Raw genomic sequence first — 11,824 nt, 5'->3', positions numbered from 1 at the left:
ATCATGTTTCAAACAATACAAATTTTGTCAAAACCTATGATCGTAATAGTTTCAATGAGCTTAAATGAGAAAGTATTCGACGCAGGGTCACCTCGCACAGGGCCTTTTTCACTCGAAGCGTTCTTAAAATAGTTATGGAAAACACATAGAGGTCGGACGAGGCCCTGAGGTCGGAGAATGAGATTTTTTTTTTTATTAGAAGCAAACAAACAAACAAAAGGTTTTAAACTTATAACTTATACATCATCGAATCGTGTGGTTATAGAATCATAGATAAAGAAATAGAAAATATAGTTATTTTTTTTTTATTTTAACAAATTTTAATATAATTGTTGAGAGTAAAACCAAAACAAAAGCTAGCTAATAATCAAACTTATGACAAATTTGTTTTATCGGATTTTTCCGTAATAACATTAGGGGAATTACCATGCTATTTTTAGATTCCTCTGGAAAAACCAATAAAGAATTTAAACCAATCACAAAGCTTGATACAAGGAAATGTTCTGTAACAGAGTATTTGATTGGTTTACGTGCTAAAAAAATTATTTATAACTCTTCGAGGGATTTTCCTGGTATTGTCAAGCTGCCAGGAGAACCAGACTGGGCCAGCTACTGAAGCTGTCAAGACGTTTCACGTTTTCATCTTTCTGAATTTTGTTTGGATTTGACGATAATTATATGTTTTTGGGACAAATAATCTGCATTCAATGAGGTATACTTTCATCACTTTTGTAAAATCTACGACGTAGCGGATAACGATTTATAAGTAATTCAGTTCACTTACTTAAAACTTACGTCTTTCAGTCCATCCAGTCAGGTTGATGACTCGATGTGATGGAGGACGGTTGACGTAAAAAATGTCACACTCATCCTATGATGGCGATGGGAGTGAGTGAATTAATGATTTTGAATGTAAAGTTGTTTCTTAAAGTTTAAAGGGTTAAAGTTTAACTCAAAGAGGTCAAATATAAAGAAAAGACCCAACTTTCCTGTGATTTCCCCCCAATTCGCTGCTTTTCATGATTATTCTATTCGTCATTATTATTATTATCTGTTCCTTCCAGTTCCAGATTTTAGTTTTAGATTTAGAGTTTTAATTGTGTAACTGTAACAGTGACTCACAGTGACAGTAATTTAGGTCATATTATGATTTTAACTATAATTTATAGTCAACTCTGTAGGTTGATTAGGATTGTGGGAGTGTTTTGTTGTATAGTCAGCTTTGTTGGGTTAGAATGGTAGATTAGATAGCTATCATAGTTCTTTTAGCTCGGTTCAATTTTCAAAATATCACCACGCTTTCACTCAATTTGATAAAAAAAACATTGTTTTGTTGGGTTTTTTTCATTTCAGATTTCTGAGTATAGATTTGATGAGTCTTATTTGATAGACTGTGAATTCCTCAAGGAAAATTTGGTACTGATTGTGATTCAATCCACTTTCGAATATCTTGTCACATATCAAAGATGAGTGATTCATCTTATTCAAGAAGTTCTGGAAGGAAACGGTCAAATGATGATGTAAGTAATACAATTCGAATTTCCTCAATACACAGATCGTGACTATATCAGCCATGTCAAATAGCAAAAATCGTATCTAGCTTCCTGATACTGAACTAGGCAGCAAGTGGCAATGGCTATGTCATGTCAGGGGTATACACAATGAAGTGCTTATTCGCAGTAGTACTGACAATGGTGATTTCACCTTGGAATCACTATTCACAGTAGTAGAAGCGCTCTCCCGTCTCTGAAAATTAGTCTTTGTCCCCTCACTCAACACAACACTGTATTTTCTGTTCAAAATGGTGTGCTGTCGAATGGCTTGAAGTTGAATGAGAGTGTGTTAGTTTGGGAAGGAAAGAACAGGAGGGATGATTGAAACATTTTGTGTGACTTAATATTGAGATTTTGAACTGTCCAACTTTTCCTTCAAGTCTGAAACTTACAAGATCATGTTTTGATTTTGTTACCCCAATCTCTCTCTCTCTCTCTCTCTCTCTCTCTCTCTCTCTCTCTCTCTCTCTCTCTCTCTCTCTCTCTCTCTCTCACACACTCTTGCCGTTGCTCATAACTCATATCTCAGTGCTCCTGATAATAGAAGTTACCATCAATTAACTACTTCTACTACATCAGCCACCACCAAATCATCATTACTACTACTACCACAGCAACCTCCACATCGTTATCAAAACTATAGCAACCACCACCACCTTTACATCATCATCCTTCTTGTCATGATCATCGTTACCACCGCCACAAATACAACCACAACCATCACATCATCATCATTACTACCACTACCACAGCTACCCCATCGTTAGCAAAACTACAGCAACCGCCACCACCATCACATCATCGTCATTATCCTTATAGTCATTATCATTACCACTACTACATCATCAATACCAGCACTACAATCACAACCACCACATCAACACCACTATCACTTCAACAACAGACACATTGTCATCGTCTACGAAACGTAAAATAATAATAATAGTATTAACTTAAAAAAAAAAAATAAATAAATAAATAATAATACAGAATGAACCCGCATTTGCAGTACTACTGCAAATAACTGAAATAAATTATATCTACTAGTTGAAGTACTACTGCGAATAACTAAAACAAACGGTATCTACTATTCGCAGTAGTACTGCGAATAGAGGAAATCACTATTGGGAGTACTACTACGAATAGAGATGGCCCAAAGCCTATACACAACTCCCGATGTTAAGCAAGTTTGACATTATAACACTATCAATAGAACACACTAGTTAAAGAAAAAAAAATTGGGATCAACAATAGATGTTGACTTTAAGCAGAAGGTGACTTCAAGAGTCTTGACTTTCGGCTGATTCCACTGTATTATGCTTTTCATGGAAATGACTTATGAAAGAGATCTCTTGGAACCAATTTCTATTTTACAAAGTTTAATACCCATTCTCTCTTCAGTTTGCAAATGCAATTGGTTTGTTATTTATTTACTCATTTATTTACTCATTTTGTTATAATTAACTGATTTTCAACAAATCATTTATGTTTTAATACTAATTTTTAAATGCAATTTGACTTTGCACGCTTTCACAACAAAACTCATTCTCTCTCTTTCTCTCTCTCTCTCTCTCTCTCCCTCTCTCTCTCTCTCTCTCTCTCTCTCTCTCTCTCTCTCTCTCTCTCTCTCTCTCTCTCTCTAATTAAATTTAATCTTTGAAATTATAAAAAGAATGAAAGATATTCGACAAAACCATTAGATTATATCATGTATTTTTTATTCCTTTTTCCTCAGAATGATCCCAAGAAGCAGAAGAACAGAGAGGCTGCTCGCAAATGCAGAGAGAAAAAAGTCAAGGAGACAGAGGATTTGAAGAAGGTTAGAAGAATCCATGTTTTCAGTTTTATCGTGTTTTATTCATTACTGGCAAAATTCCATTTTGTGAATGTAGTATTGATGTTATGCGTTTAGTAAAAATACTCACAACATCTGCCAGCTGGATATAATGTACCAACACACAAATCTGTGTGTAACCTTGAACGAAAAATGGCTGGCTAAAAACAAAAACAAAGAGCGGAGTAATGTCAATTTCATCCTTTCTAAACTGACTGTAAATGGAAAGCGCTTTTTAGAATTCACTCTGCCTGAATATGTTTAATTTATTTTTAATTTGCTTCGATGCAACCTCCAACTTGCCATAAAGATTTAAACCTGAGACTTCCAAAATTCCATAATTTAACATTGCCCAGGAGTCTCACAATGTTTTCTTTATTTGTCTGAATAAATAATAACAATGATAAAATGGAATGGAAGGTTCAATTTAATTTATGAAGACAGATGAAATGGATGTTTTGGGTTTTCCCATTATCAATAAAACACGTTGAAAAAAACACTAAAGATGAGTGGAAGATGAGATGATGGCGTTGTTAAAGTGAATAATGATTCATCTTAACAACGCCATCCTCCCATCTCTAATTCGTTTTCAGTGTTTTATTCATCGTATTTTGTTGCCAAAAGGGAAACCTGAACTGTCCACATCATCTGTCTTCATAAATTATATTGAGAAGCTTGCATTCCATTTAATTATTGTTATTTATTTCCTCGAGCTTCTAGCAGCATCATTTGCTTTATGTTCGTCCAGCAAATTATGTGGAAATTAATTTCTTTATTACTCTGTTACAAGCGGCTTGTTAGCTCTTTATTATGCCTGTATCATCATGTATACACCATAGGTCTCAATTTTCCACTATATAGTGGAAATCCACTATCCCCATTTTCTCCACTATGCCTCCGCTATCCTCGTTTCCTCCGCAAGAACCCTTGTTAGAAATATGAGGAGTAGCTGAAAGTCATCCATCTCTGTTCCTAGGACAAGGCCTAGAGAGGGCCTCCTAGTAACTCCCCCCCCCCCTACGCGTCCCCTCCCCCACTTACCCTTACCTTCCTTTCTCAAACTCTGGTGTTTCGTAATAATCTAGTAAGTGTCTTTTTATTTTACTTTATCTAAAACTGTATGTAAACAGTGTGAATATATAGGATTTCCATCTCTTGAAGCTTTTGGGTGAGATTTGTTAAAACAATTGTTCAGTCGGCACCACGCATAAAGGTCCTCTTTTTTTTTCTAAAAATTTTGATTTGAGACCTATGATACATTCATTCACCCCTGTGGTGATGCTGGCAGTATCGTGCTCAAGGCTATCTTTCATATATCTTATAGCTCTTGATGTATATTTTAGAGAAAAAAAAAAGAAGACAAAAATAAATAAATGAACCAGCTAAAATACCCCCTCCTTCGAAAAAAAAAACAAAAAAAACAAACCAAAAATCAAATCAAAAACTCATTTTGCTTGACTTTTTTCTCTATTCTTATTCGATACATATTTTTTTCTCTCTCATAATCAGTTATATTTTTATTCACCCTTTTTCTTCAATTATATTTTACAGAAAAATGAGGAATTAATGAGGCATAACAAGGAACTCGATGAGAAAAAGAATGATTTGGAACAGAAACTTATGGATTGCATCAATGAAATTAAGAGGCATAAGACATCAGGATGTTCTCTACCTCCACATGTGGCGGCTATAATAGAATCACCAGATAACTGCCTGAAATTGATCCGTGAAGGAAGATTGCTTCCAAGTTCCGATTCTAGCATTGTGGAATCAATCGGGACTGACAACTGTCAAGATGATTCAGATTCTGATGTTCCTGCTGAAGAAATTCAACCGACAATTCTAGTTAAAGGGTTGTTCAATGGGGAACAGCTTTCAGCTAATTCAGTCCAGAAAATCAGGGTGAGAAATCCATCTTCCAGATCATCGTCAAGGTCACCACCTGCTCCTTATAAGTTTGTAAACAGAAATCATATGATTGGTACATCATCCTCAACAATTTCATCGGCATCATCATCATCATCATCATCATCGTCATCACCTTCGTCCAGCAAAAATCCAAATGTTGGGTCAAAGCTAATGCTTCAACCAACCTGGCATCAACTCCATCAACTGAATGATCAAGCTTCTCCAGGGTTAAGTCCAGCTCAGACAGTACCAAATATTGATACTGATTGGCAAAATGTCCCTGATATTTACTCTAAACAAAACAGATTTCCAGACATTGAAGAGGCAGTGCGGCATGCCCAGAGAGATCCTGGAGTTGTGGATGATGCTGGATACAGCCATTTTCATCATCAGCATCACAATATTGCAAATGAAAATTCATCAGAAATTAGTTCAACAACTTCATTTGGGTTCACTCCTCAGGTATCAACACCCTCATGTAGTTCAATTTCTTCTACAGAGTTTCATTACATCAATAGTTTGGAACACAAAGGCATTCAAAACTCATTACGGGTTAATTCAAATTTTCATGAAAGTCTGAAGCCGTCTACTTCTAATTCTATGACTGTTAGTATGAACCATACAGCTGAGCTCCTTTCACAAGCGATAACAAATAATTTTGATGATTCAGAAATTTCTGAAGATTTGAAAAAGCAATATGCCCAATTGGCTAAAAATCAGGAAAAGAAAATGCAAGGAGTGCAAGAGAACCAAAGTCATGATGTCCAGAATGAACAATTTACTCAAGACAAAAACGATGGTGCTGTAGAACAGGATCAAGTCAACAATGAAACTCAAATGCAAAACCAAGGGGGAAATAATATTTCATTTGATGCACTGTTGCAATTGGCTAAAAATCAACAAACCATTACTGTTCAGTATCAAGGGAGAGAGTACACATGCAATTACGAGCAAGTAGAGCAATTAATAACATATATCAGTAGTCAACAGACTGATGTACAAATGAGTGAAAGTAATACAAACGTCCAAACTGCGGATTACTACCCCGAATCCCCAGCTACTCAGATGGTGATGGCAAACAATTTACAGAACCAAACAATTGATAATTCTAGCATCCTTCAAAACAACACATACAATTCTCAGACTGATTTCACCACCATCCATGGCGTGAATGTTAACCATTGTCATGATGGCATTGTACCAACTTGTACACAAGTTTCCGCCATTGAAACACCAGTTCATTCAACAGAACTCCCCACCACAGTGTTGTCAATGATTCAAAATGACCTGCAGGAATCTCAAAATCAACCAACTGTGGGATCATTTCCTGAGACCTATGTAGATAACGTCGACTATAGTGAGAATGTCAAAGACTTGCCGAGTTTGAGTTTGACTGAAGATCACACAAATATCTTTGAAAAGAAAAGGAGGACTCATTAAGCATTAATTTATTAACAAAATCGCCAGTGATGAAATATTGCCTACTATTCCCTCCAAATGTTTATTGTGCGATTATTTCTTGACAAATAAGACAGTTCGTACTTAGTTATTGTTAGAAAAATCTTGTTAGAATACTAGGCACTAAGATTGTAAAGCTTTTGGGCAAATTGTTGATTTTTACAGTCAACAATGGTGACTATAATTTTTATCTCCTAAAAATTCGGAATTTTTAAATTTTCAAGAAGGCAGATGGGCCTCTGAATGCAAATATGTAACAATAGCAAAATGAAACAAAACGATGGGTGGTTAGTGGGTCATCTTAAGCAATCGGTTGATGACGTGACCTGGCAAGGAATTTCTCACTTATAGTTCTCGTGAAGAAAATTTTACTAAATTATCACTCCTAATGTGCGGTTAATTAATTTAGGTGGGTGACAATTTCTTTGCGTGTTTAAAGGGTTTAGGAAATTGAGAGTCGGGTGTTGTTACCATTGATTGTTTAGCCGACGATTTTGATTTGGCATGTTCAAAAATAATTATTTTATAATTAGTTTCAACAACAAGACATTTAAATATACCCCCTTTTTACATCAATTTACTATCCTCATGAAAAGATAAAAAGTTTTAATTTACTTTCAGTCAACAATAACATTTGATGAGTTTCTCCCTTACACTGTAGATAAAATATTTTTATTTGTTGTGATTGTGATATTTAATTTAAGATAAACAACAGCAAGTCTGCAAGGATTAGAGTTAAAGAGGTTTAGCTCTGTGCTTGAATTATGTTGATTTCAGTTGCAATATTAATAATAATACTACTTGTTTAACATTGAACATATTGTCGTTCATAATATATATGTAAATATAAGATGATGTAATGATATATTTTTCCCTGCAAAAATATGTAACAAAGTATTCTTTCATGACTATTGAAATAAATTTGTGATGAGAGGTGACATTGCATTTTATATTTACGGTAATTCCATTTTTTTGTTTTATTTATTTTTTTACTTATTTACTTTATGATTATTTTATTATATTTTATTTTATCTTATATTTATATTATATATATATATATATATATATATATATATATTATATATAATATATTATATATATATATATATATATATATATATTATATATATATATATATATATATATATATATATATATATATTGATGTACATAATGTAATTAGTCATGTATTTTTCGTAAACCCTATCAGATTACTTACGCTATTTATATAATAACTATGTGATATATTGTTATATTATATATCAGATTGTTAGAATCTGACATATCATGTTCACTTCTCCATTTGTAATACTATAATTGTTATAATACTGCCTCCACAGACATTTCCATTTGTCAAAGTAAACATATATACAAACCTGAACTTAAGAAATGTCTCACATAGGCGATTGTTAAGACATCTCTTGACACATAAAACAAAAGAGAGAGTTAAAAAAACAAACTGAAGAGGAAATAAGTAACAATAATGACTTTTTAAAAATTTAGGACTGGTTCTCAAATTTTTTTTGTTAAGTGACAAATGTTTTTAGGATTTACATCGTGACGTGTGATTTTATTTATTGTTGTTAAATTAGAACTATCCGCTCTAAGTTTGTTTGTTTTTTTATTATTTAGGTGTGGTCAAGTCGCTTTTATTTTTATATTTTAATTGTGAATTATTTTATGTTGTTCAACTTGAGTTTTTGTATTTTATTTTTTTAACCCCCATATGAACTGTTACAAACCATTAGTAGCCTGATATCATTTATATTTTGAAAAATGAAATGGATAAATGACATACCAATACCCCCCCCCCCCCCAAAAAAAAAACAAAAACAAAAAAAACAAAAAACAAAAAAAAAAAAAACTTTTTATGATTATGATTATCATTACCGTCATCATTTTTATTATCAGCACGGTTATGATCATGATAATGATAATAACATTTTAAAAATGAACATTTTTATAGAGTATTTCCATGGATTTACCATGTTCAATGCGTTCACAATGTTTCTTTTGTGTTTCATAATGATCATCATTACATGACATGTATGCGTAAAGTAAATTTTAATATAAATTTGTTACTTGTGTTTATGATGTATTGTATGTATCATGAAAAGCATCTCTTTCTATCATCAAGGTGTTTTAGGTGTAAAGCATGTAAAAATTTAAAGCATTTTGCTCATTCTTATTCTTTTGTCACGAAAGGAAATACGTACGTTGTAACAATGACTTGTTAATGATGTTGTTCTGCAAATAAAATGTGAAATCCATAAACACCAATAACTTGCCCGGTGTTACTTGACTTTGATTGATATGATGCGTCTTCTGGTGTGTAATGTTTTGAGTTAAACTCTGAACAAGTGTGTATGAAACGGTGCCAGACAAAACAAGAACCTAGTCGGGAATTCTGACCTCCCATAATGGACAGTGGTTTTGTCCTAGCCCAGGCTGGAGTCCTTTACTGGGAGGGAAACAGTCAAATGTATACATAATATCTATAGTTTTGGGAGATGACGTTTTTTTCCCCTCTCTGTTATGTAGTATTGCTGTTTTATTGTGTTTGGGAGCGTTCACATATTACGTCATCAAAAATTTGCCCTTTTTAGACCCCCCCCCTCCCCCAAGTCATCACTTGTCATCATTGACCTACCCCCCCCTCCCCCAACAGATGATGACGTCATCTAATTTAATAAAAACTAAAAGATAACTTTAATTACACAATATTTATTATTCATTTTTCAAACCATAAACATTGATTATCAACGTTTGATAAAACACATTCAGACATTTTATTAATTTCAGAAACTGTTGATAATTTATGTTTTACGATACAATGGGGACATAAAATTTAAATTTGCAAAGATAAAATCTAACAAACATTATTTAAATTAGGCTACTTGGTGCAGGTGCTATTAAAAAAATTTCAGAAAGTGTAATTTAAAATAGTATAGGAGGCAAATTATTTTATAGCATATTAGTCTTTTAGTGGAATGAATTTCTGTTTCAATTTCCAAACATAAAATTAATTGATTCAAAAATGTTTCTGCCTTGGACCTCTGGCAATGTACTATAAATAGTATCATCAATTTCATCTTCATCGTCATCACTTTCTCCCATTTGCTGTTCTTCTTGTATGCCGCATTTTCGTGAATGGTCTTTCATTGCTGTGATCGAGGAGTGATACAATGAACATTTAGGGCAAGTTCGCCTTTTGAGAAGTGATACCCCTTTCCCATCTTGTTTCTTGAGAGATGGGCAATACTCATCATAGCAATTTATCTTTAGCTGTTTTGAAAGGAACAAACTTTGAAATAGGCTTAATTTGCCTATGTTTTGATGACATCATCTTGGGTCTGACCCCCCCCCCCCCCCCCCATGTCAACACATGTCAACATTTGGTAGACCCCCCCCCCCTCCCCCCTAGCTGATGACGTAATATGTGAACGCTCCCTTTGTGTTTAGTTTAGTGGACTCACACACAAAGCTTCAATAGTGGATCTCAAAAAGTTGGAAAATAATAAGTCACTGGAGGTGAAAATAGGCAAGCTATCAAGCACGCAAAATGAAGTTGAAACAAAGATTGGTGAAGCCACTGCAAATTTAGCATCTGACGGTCTCAAAGAGATGGCTGAACGTGAAGCACGAAAAAACAATCTAATTGTGTTCAATGTTCCGGTTCACAAATGTGTTGATCCTGAAGCCCGCAAGGAGGCGGATGCCAAATATTTTCAGAAGCTTTGTAGACAGGGTCTAGAGATTGAGACAGGAGTTGAGTACAGGAAGATTGTCAGATTAGGGAAAAAGAATGACGATAATAGACCTATGAAGATCATATTAATTAACAGTGATCAAGTATCACAAATCCTAAAAGCAGCGAAGAACCTTGGATCAAAGCCTGAGTTTAAACAAATTAGTATTGGACGTGATCGTACCCCTTTAGAAAGAGAAGAATCGCGAGCTCTTGTCAAGCTAAAACAACAGAAGCAAGCCGAATCAGACAGAAACGGGGAGAAGGCCAGATGGGTCATAAGACATATGAGAATAGTAAACGCCTTCAGGGATACACCAACAGCGGTTATCCTCAACCCGGGCAAGGACAGGATGGAATAGGACGTCCAAAATCAATGCTAAAATGCATGTGTACAAATGTAGATACTTTGTTAAACAAGCGTTTAGAGTTGTCTCATTTTCTTTTACATGAGCAGCCAGATATTTTCTTTGTATCAGAAGTTTTACCAAAACATTTTAAGTGGGCTGTACAGAAAGCTGAAGTTGACATGGATGGTTATTGTTCATTTTCTAATTGTTTTGACAACCAAATTAACGGCCACAGGGGTATCATCATTTATGTGAAAGAGGAGATAGGTGCACAAGAAATCACCCTGACACCTGACCAAAAGTTAGCTAATGAGAGTGTTTGGATCGAAGTGAAAGTGAGGGATGGTGAAAAATTACTAGCTGGATGTGCGTATAGGTCTCCAACTAGTTCCCCAGAGAACACCAATAAGTTGTATCAGACTATGCTGGACCTTACTAAGGATAGGGCACAATGGAATAAAGTACATAAAATAAGGAAGTGATTCTCATAATCTGCTCAGCCATATCTAGATAAACAATTAGTTAACACTCACAAGCAATCTACTAGACTCGATGGAATTATCTGTGAAAATTTGAAGTTTCAAAACACTCAGGGTATAATTGTTCAATGAGGCAAAATTATACAAGTGTTTTCCTCTTTAAATCATAATACTAAAGCGTGGCTCAGCTGTACGGTTTTTGCTTAGTATCCAAAAGGTACCAAGTTCGATCTCCCGCTGCGCTGTGTGACCTTGAGCAAGTCACCTCGCGGCGCTGCACTGCAGCTGACGCCTGGGCTATTCCAGTCTTCCTTTGGAATACACCCTAAAGACAATTTTCCCCTATGGTATGAATAAAGGGAATTTAGATTTTTGATTTTGATTTAAATGCAGTGGAATCCGCAATAAGTCAACACTCTTAAAGTCAACTTCTGCTTAAAGTCAACACCTCTTGCTGGTCACACGTTTTCTGTTCTTTATCTAGGTGTGTTCCA

General features: G+C 34.5%; 2 protein-coding genes across 2 annotated transcripts in view; both read left to right on the top strand.

Moving 5' to 3' along the window:
- Window positions 1–11,824, top strand: part of LOC144973468 (core histone macro-H2A.1-like) — a 592,749-nt gene that overhangs the window by 211,280 nt on the left and 369,645 nt on the right. The window lies entirely within an intron of this gene.
- On the top strand, window positions 571–7,268 carry LOC144973460 (uncharacterized). The gene is made up of 4 exons (XM_078915930.1): window positions 571–712; window positions 1,354–1,520; window positions 3,289–3,372; window positions 4,939–7,268. Exons 2-4 carry the CDS (start codon window positions 1,467–1,469, stop codon window positions 6,733–6,735), a joined length of 1,935 nt encoding a protein of 644 aa, XP_078772056.1. The 5' UTR covers window positions 571–712; window positions 1,354–1,466; the 3' UTR covers window positions 6,736–7,268.

The sequence above is a fragment of the Berghia stephanieae genome, chromosome 5 (assembly GCF_034508935.2).
Source record: "Berghia stephanieae isolate SIO BIC M18660-M18661 chromosome 5, UCSD_Bste_1.3, whole genome shotgun sequence".
In the NCBI taxonomy this organism is placed as follows: Eukaryota; Metazoa; Mollusca; class Gastropoda; order Nudibranchia; family Aeolidiidae; genus Berghia; species Berghia stephanieae.
The sequence above is the reverse complement of the archived record's forward strand: the minus strand, read 5'-3'. Positions and strand labels throughout refer to the sequence as shown.

Bases quoted from the DNA above. Each gene is read 5' to 3' on its own strand.
- LOC144973460 (XM_078915930.1), top strand. From the start codon at position 1,467: ATGAGTGATTCATCTTATTCAAGAAGTTCTGGAAGGAAACGGTCAAAT. The intron at 1,521-3,288 runs GTAAGTAATACA...CTTTTTCCTCAG, and splicing joins GGAAACGGTCAAATGATGAT to AATGATCCCAAGAAGCAGAA. The intron at 3,373-4,938 runs GTTAGAAGAATC...TATATTTTACAG, and splicing joins AGACAGAGGATTTGAAGAAG to AAAAATGAGGAATTAATGAG.